This window comes from Squalius cephalus (genome assembly GCF_949319135.1).
Source record: "Squalius cephalus genome assembly, chromosome: 20".
Taxonomy (NCBI): domain Eukaryota; kingdom Metazoa; phylum Chordata; class Actinopteri; order Cypriniformes; family Leuciscidae; genus Squalius; species Squalius cephalus.
In genome coordinates, this window is record NC_137141.1 from 18,246,354 (window position 1) to 18,262,011 (window position 15,658).

The 15,658-nt window shown below is 39.4% G+C and overlaps 2 protein-coding genes across 3 annotated transcripts in view; both read right to left on the reverse strand.

Moving 5' to 3' along the window:
- bicc1a (BicC family RNA binding protein 1a) overlaps window positions 1-1,639 on the reverse strand; it is a 35,722-nt gene extending 34,083 nt beyond the window's left edge. For both annotated transcript variants that reach the window (XM_079854036.1, XM_079854035.1), the window contains exon 1: window positions 1,129-1,639. In XM_079854036.1, coding sequence (XP_079710162.1) covers window positions 1,129-1,540 — 412 coding nt within the window. In that variant the 5' untranslated portion in view covers window positions 1,541-1,639. The remainder of the gene's footprint in view (window positions 1-1,128) is intronic.
- Window positions 1,640-2,288: 649 nt separating this feature from the next.
- ube2d1a (ubiquitin-conjugating enzyme E2D 1a) lies at window positions 2,289-5,300 on the reverse strand. The gene is made up of 7 exons (XM_079852855.1): window positions 5,198-5,300; window positions 4,358-4,421; window positions 4,237-4,268; window positions 4,043-4,120; window positions 3,861-3,966; window positions 2,982-3,075; window positions 2,289-2,693 (listed from the first exon to the last, which is right to left on the reverse strand). Exons 1-7 carry the CDS (start codon window positions 5,282-5,284, stop codon window positions 2,648-2,650), a joined length of 507 nt encoding a protein of 168 aa, XP_079708981.1. The 5' UTR covers window positions 5,285-5,300; the 3' UTR covers window positions 2,289-2,647.
- Window positions 5,301-15,658: the final 10,358 nt, after the last annotated feature.

Below are 15,658 nucleotides of genomic sequence, written 5' to 3' on the forward strand. Positions count from 1 at the left end.
CTTCAAAAGTCTGTGTTTCTAAGCATTATTATGCACGTGAGGTCCAGATATTTAAAAATATTCTCACAAACATAGTGAAACATGTTAGAAATTGACTTTTTTAAGGGGTCCTCAATATTTGACACACTCATACAGTAATTTAACAAAATCATGTTTTGCTTCAAATCTACAGACATAAACAGGTTTTTAATGAGGGATAGTTCAACCGAAAGTCAAGCCAAGTTACCTTTATTTATATAGCGCTTTATACAATACAGATTGATTCATAGCAGCTTTATGGTGATAAACAGGAAAATAATAATCAAAAATGAAAATTGTCCTTTCAAACCTGTATGAATTTGTCTGTGGAACATGAAGATATTTTGAGAAATGTCCTCATACAAGTGAAGTCAATGGCAACCAAAACAGTTTTCTTGAAAATATATTGTGTGTTCCACAAAAGAAAGGCATTCAGGTTTGGACCAACATGAAGGTGAGTAAATGTGACAGAATTTTAATTTTTGGGTGAACTATTCCTTTAAGTTTGGATCTTCTCACTGGGATAGTGAAACTAGTATGTGTGTGTTGAAAGACTATGACAGTGATGACCTTGATTGATCAGTAATATTGATCTCATATTCATCATATCTTATATTTACATTTTATTGTGGTACTGATGAATGCTTTGAAATGACTGGAAATAAGCAAGCATTTCATGTAAATATTTCATGACACAAAAATAAATTAAATACATGAACTTCTTTCTTAACCATGATCAGTTATGAAAGTCTAACCTCAACATATTTGTGCTAAATGAACGTGAGAAGCTTATATATTCTATTTAAAGAGTGCATGCAAGAGCCTAAGTTCAAATGCCAAGTTCCCAAAAAGTATTGTTAGTTTATGTGAATGTCTGTCGTACTTAGCTAAATAAAACATCCTAATACTGGTCTACATGCTCCACACAACAAGCAGCGTAGTCAACACATCTCCTTCGAGATGTACTTCGAGGAAACATTGTGATATTTTTAGACAGAACTATTTATGTGACTCGACGCCAAGCAACACTGCAATGTTAGCTAAAAGTATTTTCAAAACATAAAACTGTCTTCCCAGTTCTTTTAGGGAGTTTTTAAGAAGTTAACATACCCAGTAACATAGTTTCTAGTTTCTTGCGGTCAACTCGAAACCTCTCCTCGGTCCAGTCTGGGTCAGGCGGGGAGATGTGCCCGCAGACGCCGCTAGAGTCATCCTCAGACACGGCAGACGGTGAGTCGTCGCTCCGCTCGCTGCTGGAGCAATGATCATGATGCATGAAACTCAGCGGCTCAGCCATTGCACCCATAAAGCGTTTCAAACTTACTAAACGGGGTTCATATGTAAAACAGGCAAACGGCAAGTCAACATTAGGAGAAAAACATTCCGATTTCCAGGCAAGTTTTTTAAGTCCCTTAAAGTTACTGCCCCCGAGAAAATCAATCTGCCCGTTAATTCCTCTCCCCTCCACTTTTCCTCTGGCTCCAGGACCAGAACACACTATAGTTGGAGGACATGGATGCATGGATGGATTATGCTCCTATGGGAGCATTCACGTGTCAGGATAACCGCCCACTCTCCTCCCAAACTTTCTCATCATCATATCCAGTTCGCGCGCCTAGTTTCTCATGCATGCGCGGAGAATAAAACATTCGTAGGCCTACCACGAATTAAAAATATATGTAAAACGAGAAAAAAATATTTCAAAACCACTTTGCATGCACCTCTTCAATGATTCTGTGATTAGCATGCTTTCTTTAAAATATTTATTTGGGGAAAAAGAAACGCTGGCAGTGGCGAAATAGTTTTTTTTTTTTTTTAGTTTTTTTTTTTTTATCACTCCCCTTAAAAAAAAATATATAAGGTGCTAAGGAAGTGTATTTTTATAACTAACGGTTACATTAAATAACCAGTTTTTTCTCTATAACACAGACAAAAACATTATTCTTTTAACTTATCACGTATTTTAAACATTTTTTAAAAAAAGATGTAATTATGAGGACGTCACTGAAACTTATATATGAAAACAACCTTTATAAAAACGCATTTATAAAAGAGTCTCTGCATGAAATTAAATTCTTTATGGTGGGAATCAAACGGAGGAACATCGCCATCTAATGGTACAAATCTACCACGCAGCGTGATGTGAACCAATTCCAAATCACACACATATGGAAAACATCTCATTCTCTTTCTTTCTAATAATGCTAGAGTCATCATAAAACAGCTGCAGCCAGACACATATTTTATAATAACACCTTTTAATGCAAAAACAATAAAAATGATCCAGTATTGTATTTATTTCTATACAATAAAATTACTAAAATGTAGCTAATCCATTTGAAAATAAAACAATATTTTTTTGTTATGTGTTAACTGACACATCCTGGTTGTTCCAGGATGCCTCTGTGAACAGAGACAAGTGACTCAGCCTCCTGAACAAGGATTTTATGTATAGTTGTGCGTGTATGCATGTGTATATATATGTGTGTGTGTGTGTGTGTGTGTGTGTGTGTGTGTGTGGTGGGGGAGGTTCATCTGTTGGTAAACATCTTGTTTCTGTACAGGTGCGTTGTAGAGCCGTGTGCAGTAATAATGTCCATGTGCAATCATTTCAAATCTTGCCGTCCAGTTACATAGCGTACTTCTGAGTCCATTCCCTTGCCAGTCTGTTATACCTAAAACACAAGAATAGCCATCTTCATCCAAAACAAAAGTACTCAGCTGATATTAAAATGAGTATTCATGAAGTGCCAGCTTTACAGCTGAAAAACATTTATTAAACATTTAAACAATTAAACATTTTACGTATTGTTTGATAGTAATAAAAGAAGAAAGTGTAGAAAAATATGAAAAATGTAGTATGGTTGAACCGCACAGAAGAAGATGGTTCATGCAGATTGCTAGTTATTTTAGCAATAAAAACAGTGAAAGAGATAGAGAGCCATACACACAAGGTCACTTACTTATCTTTGTCAGATTTGTAGATGTGTGCAATATCTGGAACTAAAGGGTCATCTGGATTTGGGTCACAAAGTAGTGAGCATATGGATAATAAAACTGGGAAAACAACAACAGAAAACAGCAGAATCGTTTAAGTGGTGTTGATAAAAGTAACGTGAATAATGCTCACATTTTATGAAATAGTCACTTTATGTGCTTAATGCTGAATCCCTTTTAGGTATATATTTATATTCTTTGCCAGGGCAAACTTTCCAATATAAATTCATTTTCCAGTTATACTTACTGTTGACACATTTTCCAGGTTAAATAAACATTATTACTGTTGTTTTGTATTTCATAATGTTAGTAATTAATGTTCTATTTATTAAAACCAAGTATATTTCTCATTAAGTTATAAGCGTTTTTACATCTTTTTCAAAATACTAACTATAAGAATGCAGTGACAGGCCAAGTATGGTAACCCACATTCGTAATTTGTCCTCTGCATTTAACCCATCCAAAATAGTGCACACACATTAGGAGTAGTGAGCAAATAGCCATTACACACAAAAAAAGTAATATGGCGTGCTTTTTCTTAACGCTCTGTTGAAAATGTCTTGTGTGTTACATACTCTGGATTGGTTGAACTTACTCCCGGACGCGTTTTTGGAGCCAACATACCTTGAGTAAGCCAGGTTTGATGTTAATCAACTGGGAGTTCAGTGTATGTTTGACGGTCTTTAGGATTACTAGAACGCTACAGGCAGGTTAGTTTGATAAGGGTCAGAGCTAAACTCTGCAGGAAAGTGTATCTTGAGGGCTAGAGTTGCCCAGCCCTGATGTAGATGTTATCATATTGGACATGTTTATGATGAAAAGACCATCCAGGTGTGTTCTCTAACCTTTGGATACCGTGAGGGCAGGTGACCACTGGGAGCGCAGAATGTCCAAACAGATGCTTCCATTACTGTTGATATTTGGGTGGTAAATTTTTGTTGTGAAGGCAAGCTGTCAGAGAAACATAATGTCAAATATTTAAGATCAGATAATCTATGGATGAGGTAAGAACAGATGTAATTCTCACCTTTGGTGGTTTAAAGGGATAATCAGTCGGGAAATGGATTGTGAGGAAGAAAACCCCTCCTTGATATGGACTATCACCCTAGGGGGGAGATCAAGAAAGAGTTTGTGTATGACTGAAGCTACTTCCTTTTTTATTGAACCAATTACTAATTCCACAAAATAAACATTGACCTGAAATGATTCATGTGTACTTACTGGGCCCATTATTGTCGCCTGCCAGTGGAACACTGAAAGAGCAAATCATATATATTGAGAAGACTGTCCTGTCAAAGAATTGAAGGCCATAATTGAGTATGTTGTTGGTGGAGACACTTACAGTCCTCTCCGAGTGGTCCGGCTGAGCACTGCGAGGGTGGATCCCGTTGCAAGTCCTGTAGCTCCTACAAATACAGTAGAAATGGATGAGAACATTTCTATGTGTCAAAAACAGATTTAAGAAGTAAGGTTTCAATTCGAACAAGGATAAAGGTTTAAGTGCATATTTCTGACAGTTTAAAGTGAAATCAAGGTTTGATATATTCATATTAACATTCGCAAGCTCCAACCCTACTCTTATAAGGTTTTAGAAATATTTTTTATTATCATTTTCTTTAGTTTTGTTTTTTAATTATTTCTATTTAGCTTTAATTTATCTTTATTTCTGCTTTAGTTTTAGTAAATATTTATACAACATATGTATATATACACACATACACACTCACATTATATAATGTTGTCAAGACTTTCAGATTACAATTATTTCTAATATAACATATAACATATGATTTATTGTTATATTATTATAACGTAACATTATATTTTACATATTTATGTATTTATGTTTTTAATGTACTCACTGTCTAAACTGACTATTCTTTCTATTTAAATATGGCTAACCTTGTTTAACTACAGCTGCTTAAAACATCCCTCGTCGATGGCATAATTATCACATTTATAATCTATTATTTTCTGATGTCTTAAGACTTGAGTTCGCTTTGTTTTCGACATAAAGATCTTTTCATCTGGCCGAAAAATAAATTCTTGTGATCTTCCGACTTTACATAGTAATGTGGACAGAGAGATAGTTCACTGTATCTGTCGTGTGTAGATCTATTGGATCGACTTGAAGCTAATCTACTTTTAAGACATTTAATCTATTAAGAAATATAAATATTACCTTCTGAATCCTTTTCAAAGCCATCAGATCTCCGCTTCTTTTCTCCGCCTGAGGATGTGAAGAGTACAATAATAAGAGAGCGGACATGAGGGGAGTTTAATTCAAAATAAAAGTCTCTATAACCTGTTATGACGAGGGAGGGAAAAGTGAAAAGCTTCCTATAATAACTGCTGGTCTAGGATCAGTTTTCTCCATAATAATAGCATATTAGCGAAGCAGATTTTGGCATACGATCCGGTGCGTATCTGTGTTTGGGCTCTGGAGAATGTCAAAGGTTTATTTACAATGTGTTTTGTTTATTTCTTGAACGCAAAGGCTAATCAAAAGTGTTTAAGTTAGCACTGAACAAAAACTCAGGCGTTCTCAGCAATGAGTGGATTCTGAGGTCTGCACACAAATTATCATTATTACAAAATAAATTAAATTAAATAAATAAATAAATAAATAAAAATAGCTGTGTCCTGTTATTCAGTGTTACTGAGACCGCTAGTAGTAGTAGTAGTAGTAGTAGTAGTGCCACTAAGTCGGGTGATACGAAATACGAATATAAATAGGAGAGAATAATAAGCACGAGTTTGTGTGTTTTAGGAGTTAGTAATAAGGTAAATATGTAACCCGACTTGATAACTGTAGTGCAAAATGATTCACTGTTTCGAAGCGTTCGAGACGCCACACGCTGGTGACCCCTGCTGGTCAGAACAGTGTAAATGCAACAAAACTCAGGCCAAACCATGGGCCAAACATGCATAAAAACACCTTTTACAAACCCATTGCAAATGTTTGAATGTAAAATATATCAAATGCAATCAACTAATCATCTAATAAGATTAAATAGCAAGTGTCTGTATAATATGTGTTCTTTAATCAGTTTTTGATTGTTACATGGATGGCTCAGCTAAACAGGCCAATAAGAGACTATTAACTTCTATTATTCCTGGGTGTCTATGCCTGTGTCTATGGTTTTTACCTGATCTCTGATCAGTTCGATAAATTTGTAGACGGTTTAATTAGACATTCATATGACACAGGCATAGACACCCAGGGCCTGTACCATGAAGGTAGCTGAACAAACTCGGGGTTACAGGATAAGTTTTGAGTTGACAAAACCAAACCGATGCAATCAGGCTTTATTGGTACCATGATGCAGCTCATCAACTTTCTCTGTCAACTCAGGCTTTGATCCTCAAGCTATGATTACTCCACGTGCGCGTGCACATAAAAGAGTGACGTCGACACTGAACAACCAATCGCGGGTCGCGATTTTTCCGCGGATGAGCAAGAGATAATCATTCATAATTACGACGAATTTAAATATGTATTTCAAGCTCGAAACAATACGGTCTCTGCTGCCAAAGCAAGAGAAGACTGTTGGAGAAAGATTGCTGATTGTTAATGTGTAAGTTAAACAAATACGTTCTATATTTATGTAAAATTATGTATGTATGTGTAGCCTATACGTGTAATATAGCCTATAGCCTATTTTCATAATATATAAAAATGTGCATGTAGTCTACCGGTACTAAGAAAAATTTATATTCATTGATTTTTAGATGCAACCCCAACTCCAAATGTTCTTGGCAGCAGATAAAGACAAAATATAAAAAATATAATTCAAAGTGGTGAGTATTTACCACAACCTTTTATTATTTTTGTGAACATTTTATCACAAACACTTGCAGAAAACAGAAATAAAGAATTAAATTCAGAAAACCAGAATACACTGTGGCAGAGTAGTTGGCTCTGAGTAGGCAATAAGGGACGGACGATTATGGATGGGATTACAGGTGCTACAATCTGACCCTGGTGCTGGCTCCTCTAAGCAAGTAACACTGGGTACGTGTGCAATACATTACTACTTTTTGAAGTTTTAAATATGGCTGACTGTATATTCTGCAGTAGAGGGAAATACAGTGTCCCTGTTGAAGCCAGCACACATACACACAGTCTCCCACACAGAGGTCAGTATGCAGCAGACAGAACACCAAACATAACCTGCTTTACAACAGTTATGCTTTACATTGGCCTATTTTTATTTATTAGGGTGGAGGAAATGAAGACACTCTGTCTGTGTGTTCTCAGACAGTTGCTGATGTGAATGCACTGGGCTTTTTATTATGGAAAACATTTGAATGTGTGGCATAAAGGGACTGGCCCTTACACATCTCTTTTATTGTAGGATTTTTCACAACCTGCCCCAGAAACTGAAGCCTCTACCTCAATGGGCTTCAGAAGAAATGTGTAAGGATTTAAAACCCTTGACATAAATTACAGTCAGTCCTGTGTTTGTAGGATGTCAAGGAACTTTTTGTGATTTTGATGAGCCTCCAGAAAACTTGTAATGATCATGTTTGTGGTGGAATTATGTTTCAGGTGGAAACAGACTCAGTCAGGGCCCTGTACAAAAGGAGACTCGAACTAGACTGCACACTAAAGGAGCTGACTGTGAGCTGAGGAGGCTCCAAACAAAATCAAACAGCTGGATAAAACTGATCTCAGTATGTATATATATATTAGTATAACTTATTTAACCAAGTAACACTTTAGTATGAATATTTATTAATGCAACTTTCTCTTGCTCTCTTTCTCCCTCCCATCCCACAAAACCAATAAAACTTTTATTAAGTGTAATATTGTATGGTGATTGCATCTACGTCTGCACCAGCTGGGTGGTCAAGTGTGATCGGGTCAGTGTCATCGGGGAGAAGCTGGTTTTGTGGTGTTTCTTGCTCCTTTCTACTGGTGGCTATATTGTGCAGAATGGCACATGCAGCCACTATCTGTGATGCCCGCTCTGGTGACTCTTAAGGGCCGAACACCATTGAAATGTGCCTTTAGGAGGCCAAAGGTCATCTCTATCTTCACTCTGGTTTTACTGAGGGCCACATTGAAGCAGTGCTGTGGCCCTGTCTGAGGGTCATGATAGGGGGTTATTGTGTAGGTTTTTCTAGCTCAGTTCAAATTAACAGTGTTTTGTACTGTACCAAATTTAACTTGCTTTCCTCAAAGCGCTGACACAACACAGACTCACGGAAAATTCGTGAGACAAGCACTGGAGCCAGGCCATTTGGCATCCAAACTTGTGATCATATGTTCATGACCACAAGTCATCTGCAGACGAAATGTTTAGTAAATCATTGTTATATCTGTTAATGTTACTATTAATTTAAAGATTCATCTCACAGAAAATAATCATCTCACATATTCACATCATCTCTCTGAACATTAAGACTGTGATAGGACTTCCTATTAACATAATCTGCCTCATGTTCTCCTAGAGCAGTGGAGATTGGAGCAATAGACTGCATACATGCAATGACATGGGAATCCTATCAAAAGATTAACAGAAGAAGAATAAAAAAATTTTTTCAAAATAATTCTTAACATGTATTATATTGTATACACTTGTGAAATTTGCTTAAAAAAAAAAGTGTTCATGTGATGTCACCCTATCAATATATCTTACTGGCAATTTTATAAAAGCCCTCTTTTATGGACATGCATGTCAATAAATGTCCGGGGAGCACTATTAATGAAACTTTTCATGTACTCCTGCAGAGCGAGGACCACCTTACGAATGGTTTGACAAACCGTGTTTTCCCATAGCTTCTGTGCGTCACCCACCGTGCAAGAATGTACCACTTGCAAAAAAAAAAAAAAAAAAACCTAACGCAATATTTGCGGAACAGTAAGTGCATGAATTCGACGTGTTAAATTCTTTATGTGCGGCTCAAGAGGTTCTCAAAGATAAGACATTCCTTCCACGGAAAATCTGTATCTTTCATACAAGTAACTTTTAGGAAAGGCAAGGGGATTTTGTCTGGCTAAAAATTCTTTCTCTACGAAGTGCTCGTCAAACAATTTGCGCTGAGATGTCCACCGGATTTGGAAGAAAAGGTGAAGTCATTGCAACAGACACTTGGAATAAGTTACGTCACCTATATGTTTCTTTGCTCTCAGCTGATTGGTCAAACTTCAGTCTGAGATCTTGAATCCAGAACATAACCTGCCCCGGAGCAGGTTAGCCGTGCAGCGTAAGATACCATGGCAACGAACACAGATTAAAGCCGAGCTACTTTCATAGTACCTAAAACCCAGGGTTGGCGGAAACTAAGCTGAAACATAGCCGGCTAGCCACCTAATCCGGCTTCATGGTACAGGCCCCCAGGCTCCACAAACAGCAACAAAAACAAACTGGGCTATAACAAACTGTTCCAGCCAATAACCGACAAGAAGGATTTGGGATGAGGAGGAGGAGGAGGGAGGGTCTAGCTAGCCTCCGTTTTGTTTGACAATACTTTAAAGTCCCTGTAAAAACATTATAAATGTTAGAAATGTATTGCTAAAACACATTACAAAGACTGTGAACTGTGAAGTACTGAATTGTGGAGTTAGACCGTTAAACAGTTTTTATCCATAGCTGTGTTCAGGATTTTTAGGGCGGGGCTAAAACGGCGGCTCGATGACGCACTGGAGCCACCGAGTTCCTGGCCCCGCCCCTACTGTTGATAACGCACTGGAGCCACTGAGGCTGGCCCCTCCCTCCCTATCTAGAGCACATTCACATCAGTTTGCCGCTGCTCAATCGCGAGTCATCTGTCAGTACTGTTAGTTACAACAGCCTATTTGCTAGCTATGCCTTCGTCACGGAAATGCGTATTACCTGGATGCGATGTTACCTGGTGTCCTTATTTAAATTTCCGAAAAACGATCACATCAAGAAGAGGTGGATTAATTTTGTGAAGAGCCTTGATGGAGAGCTGAGGATCACCACCAACACCTCTGTAGCGATCATTTTACACATGATAGTTAAGTTTTATAAACTTTAGTCGGAGACAACTGGGATTCACTGATAATCCGCTGTTACTGGTGGTGAATGGGGCCGAACCGACTATCTCCCGCCTCGGTGTTCATCCTCCCGTCGCGCCGACAACTGGTGCCATCATCGGCAGTGCGTGCCCACCAATGACTGTAAGTTGCCTTGTGTGCTTAACGTTATATGTTATAATTATAGTAGTATAGTCCATTCCGGCTGTAGCGGTGACAGTTGAGTGTGGCGACGGCAGCTTTCCTGAGAGTGGGCGTGGTTTCAGCGCAGCCAGCGGACACGCCCCCAGCGTTTGTGAGCAGCGTTTGTGAGCAGCGTTTGTTTGCTCATTTTTTCAAGATTTTGATAGCTTATTTTATTTACTTGCCGGCTTTTTTATCATTCAAATGTGTCTGGGTGGCTAATAAACACATTTTTTTCTGTGGTGTGACAAATTCAGAACACTTACTGCAGCATCACGCAAAAATAATTGGGTTTGCAGTAACGGACCTGCGTCCGACCTACGCCGGAGCCTATACGCCGTAGGCAACGTGTTGGTTTTAATTTATACTTCTGCGTCGTTGTCCGCGTTGACGCACCTAGGGAGCATGTGAAACCCCGAGCGAGGGGTCCTGGCAGACCAATCACAGCGCTTGCGTCCGCGTAGAATTGACGCGTTGTTACATTTTTGGAGAGGTGCACGTCAGGGTACGCCGTAGGGTACGCGCGCTACACACAGCCTACGACGTAGCTACGGCGGCAGTTCGACGCAGAAGTATAAATAGGCCTTAAAGGCCTCATTATACTTCTGCGTCGGACCTACGCCAGAGCCTATACGCCGTAGGCAACGTGTTGGTTTTAATTTATACTTCTGCGTCGCTGTCCGCGTTGACGCACCTAGGGAGCATGTGAAACCCCGAGGGAGGGGTTCTGGCAGACCAATCACAGCGCTTGCGTCCGCGTAGAATTGACGCGTTGTTACATTTTTGGAGAGGTGCACGTCAGGGTACGCCGTAGGGTACGCGCGCTACACACAGCCTACGACGTAGCTACGACGGCAGTTCGACGCAGAAGTATAAATAGGCCTTAAGTAGCCTCGACACGAGTAGCCTCATTATACTTCTGCGTCGGACCTACGCCGGAGCCTATACGCCTTAGGCAACGTGTTGGTTTTAATTTATACTTCTGCGTCGTTGTCCGCGTTGACGCACCTAGGGAGCATGTAAAACCCAGAGGGAGGGGTTCTGGCAGACCAATCACAGCGCTTGCATCCGCGTAGAATTGACGCGTTGTTACATTTTTGGAGAGGTGCACGTCAGGGTACGCCGTAGGGTACGCGCGCTACACACAGCCTACGATGTAGCTACGGCGGCAGTTCGACGCAGAAGTATAAATAGGCCTTTATTCGTTGTGACCCATGATAGATTTATTTCGTGTCTTCCCTAGAATGGGCAGTTTGTGACTTTGCGGGTGACATCACGGACACTACGTCCATATTTTTTACAGTCTATGTTTGATACACGCTGATGCTCCGATACACTGATTCGAAACGAATAATTAGTAAAGATTTCGAAGCTTCATAAAGCAGTGTTTCGAAATCGCAACAAACTGGCAACGAGGTGGAAAGCTAAAAAATAGCATAATGCTCAACTGCTTCATTATCACCAACTTTGACTGTGACTTCAGCTTCACATACCTGATTTTGCTGCAGATCGGATAAACATCTTCCAAATGTGGTAGAATATCCGGCAGCTAAGGAAACCTGTAAAAATTGTACGAAAAATACATTTTGCTTGTGTCTGTAGAACGATGCAAACTCACACAGTGCATGAAGTAGTAATGCCTGAGTATACGCTACTATTACTTCATGATACTGATGTAGCCTAAGCAGCACTTAACTCTGGTGCAATTCAGAGGCCTGTTACACAGACACTTGACACTAGTAGTGTACTTTTGTTTCAGTTTTGCCTAAGAGCATGTATGATTACTTTGGGAAATTACTATTACAGCTACCTTAATTGTGCTTAGTCACTTACTCATGTAATCCAAATAATTTGATCAGCTGCTTGCATGCAACAGTAAAAGACAGCTGCGAAATGCTCTGTGAATTTATATGTGGTGGACAAAGGAACTGCATTAATGTGCATGGATCTCTTTAAAGCTCTTAAACTGTGATTCAGATACAATCCTGCCAGAGCCTGCCACAACCTCTGCATCTTGCTCTTCAGAACCAGTGTTACAGCTCTCTACTCAAGTGGACTCATCCTCAGTAGGTTGTCTTGTAGAGTTTATGCATAAAGTCAAAGTGCCAGATTCAGTCATGCCAGTACGACAGAAATTATGGCGACCTTCCCTACTCTGTAAGAACAGTTGTATCTGCTTAGTTGGACTGATTACTTTCTGCTGGAGTATAGAGCAAATTGATAGGTCTCCATAGGCCTCACCAATTGTGGTGACCGTGAAAAAGACTGGTGGCATAAGAATGTGCGTGGATCTCAGGGAACCGTATTAGGAGGTGATAATCCACAGTTAACTCTTGCCTCATATGGATGAATTACTGACTGCTCTTTCTGGATTTATGGTCTTCTCCACAATCGATCTTTAGAGTGCCAATCATCAAGTGTTTCAGAAATTCACACGTCCATGCTTGGCAAGGACCGTTCCATGTCCATGCTGAAGTGGTCTGGGTCGTCCTGCCAGTACAGCACTTGCATTGTATTCTGACAACTGGGACCCCTATTTGCGATGACTGTCAAGGCGATCTCTGAAGGAAGAGGTTTGGGATGAAAAGGCTAAAAGAAAGAAAATATGATGGTTAGATCGAGGTGGTTTTCCAAACAAGGATTTTTGCTCACAAATGTAAAAGAGATCATTCTCATTTAAAAGAAATCTCTCTCCAGAGAGTCCTCATCTGCAGTGGGACTCACTGCACAGCCAATACTGTTTTCTGATGTAAGACTCACTGCACGTCAATGTCCTTATCAACTGTGGGACTCACTGTACAGTCAATCTCCCCATCTGCTGCTGGACTCACTGCAGACTCAATGTCCTCATCAACTGTGGGACTCACTGTACAGTCAATGTCCCCATCTGCTGCTGGACTCACTGCAGAGTCAATGTCCTCATCAACTTTGGGACTCACTGTACAGTCAATGTCCCCATCTGCTGCTGGACTCACTGCAGAGTCAATGTCCTCATCAACTTTGGGACTCACTGTACAGTCAATGTCCCCATCTGCTGCTGGACTCACTGCAGAGTCAATGTCCTCATCAACTTTGGGACTCACTGTACAGTCAATGTCCCCATCTGCTGCTGGACTCACTGCAGAGTCAATGTCCTCATCAACTGTGGGACTCACTGTACAGTCAATGTCCCCATCTGCTGCTGGACTCACTGCAGAGTCAATGTTGATAACAACTGTGAATCGGAGATTGGAGAATTCCATCTCCAGCAGATCCTCAGCAGTGTGGAAGACTTCAGCGCTACTGATTCTGTCCTCAAAGTTTTTCCAAACATGTATGAATTTCTTGTGAACACAAAAGAAGATATTTTGAAGAATATTGACTTCTGCATAGTATGGATGCAATGGCTACCATCAATGTTTGGTTACCAACATTCTTCAAAATATCTTTATTTTGTGTTCAGCAGAAGAAAGAAATTCATACAGGTTGGGAACAACTTGAGGATGACAAATTTCTTTTTTGCCCATTTTCAGTGGTGATTAGATTCTGAGTTCAGCACACTTGCAAATCCTCTGATTATAACAATTATGTACATGAGATTCATTGTGCATTCAGCTTCATTGATTATAACGGAACTTTATTATGGAGATCGCAATGAATTGAGATGAGTGACAGCTTTTTAGTGGTTATTAAGGGAGCGCTCTTTGTGCACTTTCTGCCATGCCAAGTCCCCCATACAGTCGGCCTACAGTATATGCTTGCTTTTCTGTTAAAATTAACCGTGGTTTGTGAACGTATACGCTTTATGCTGGGAGCGCTTATGCTGGGATGTGTAGGTTGTGTGGCGACACATAACTTTAACTATTTCATGGAAATCTATTTAAATGTCTTTTAAAGGGGAAGCCCATCTCCTTAGCTTTACCCTGGAGTTGCTTCACCCTCCGCCTAAACGTGTGTATGTTCCCAGGCAATGATAAACTGTATACCTTGAATACACTAGTATAAAGTGATTTAGATAAAATCATCTGCCAGAATAATGCATGTATGCAGCCCCAAATGTAGCCTATAAACAGGAAGGAAAGGGGACTGGAAGGGCGTGTTTAGTGGATGGTTGGTAAGGGATTACTGTAGGCCTAATTCATTTCTGATGCAGGATGCAGATGTTATGTATGCTAATCGCAAATTAGAGCTAATCCCAATAAACAACATATCAGACAGAATTACTGCCTGCTTCCTCTGCTGTGGACCTTACTTCACTGTGGTGTGTGAGTTACATGTTTACTGGTTGAAAATAATCTGCTTTTGTTTGTGTGGTTTTGTGTCCATATCTTTCACATCACTTGTCTGTCATGTCTGTTCAGAGATACTTTCATGTAATATATGTTACTCATACAGGATCATTGTTGCCTTGGAGTAAATGTTTTCTTTTGAATATTAACCAGGATTGTATACGAATAGGCTAAGTAATAAAGAAATTAATTTGATTTCATTGTTTGTTTTATTATGTAATATTATGTTATATTATATTAACACACATCCTCAGATTATGCATAAGGTTTAACTGATTTATTTGATTCATTGCAGTTGGGCTTGAGGCATTCTTTCATTCTTTCACTACGAGACCAAAACAACCCTGTTATTGCATCATTATGCATCTCATTGGCTTTAGATTCTGGACAATTGTACAGTAAGTGAAAAATTGTAAACAAACACAAATAAATATTAATATAGAGATTTATTAGTGTATTTGTCTACCAGTTGAGGTAGGCATGCACAGATGATGCTGTCTGATAGAGAACCTTTAGCAGCTGAACTACGGAAATTGCAACATGGCTAGCACCTGTGCTTTAGTTCTGCATTAAAATGACAAATGGTCTCGCTTCAGACAACCTTTTCGACTTCATCAGGAAAACGCTGAACCAAATCAGCTTTGTTCAGATATGTGATTCCACAGGGCTTGCCAAAGGACTGTTGTGTGCCAAATGCACATCTGTATGTTTAGAGCTCTTTGCGCTACTAAGCTACTTACAAATTAGCGGTGGACATAATATTTTCTATTCATCATTATCATAAACATCACAGCTTTGATCTCTGCCAATCCCTTCAGCGTTCTCTCTCCCTCTCATACACACACGCACATACAGAAAGTACAACAAACATGGCTAATTTTTACAACTAGTGCTTGGCTCTGGAGCATCTGAAAATCTCCAGTTTGAGGTCAAAGTTAAGCATATTACCAGACCAGATGCTGCATTGGGATATATATAAATATATATTTATTTTTATTATTTTTATGTGAGGATCTTTTGGACTACATAGAACGTGGATGTTTTTAGTCACGCGGCTCTCTGGAATTGGCCTACTTCTTGTTGAATCGTGACATTCAGCTGTCTGATATTTCGTTGTACATCATGTTATTGGGGCTACTGTCAGAAAATGAAAACAATAACCTTGTCATAAGTCACACTGTGCATA

Coding starts and splice junctions, on each gene's coding strand:
- ube2d1a (XM_079852855.1), bottom strand. CDS start 5,284: ATGTCCGCTCTCTTATTATTGTACTCTTCACATCCTCAGGCGGAGAAA. Junction 4,422..5,197: donor CTTTGAAAAGGATTCAGAAG/GTAATATTTATA, acceptor CTGTATTTGTAG/GAGCTACAGGACTTGCAACG. Junction 3,967..4,042: donor ATCCCTTTAAACCACCAAAG/GTGAGAATTACA, acceptor TTTCTCTGACAG/CTTGCCTTCACAACAAAAAT.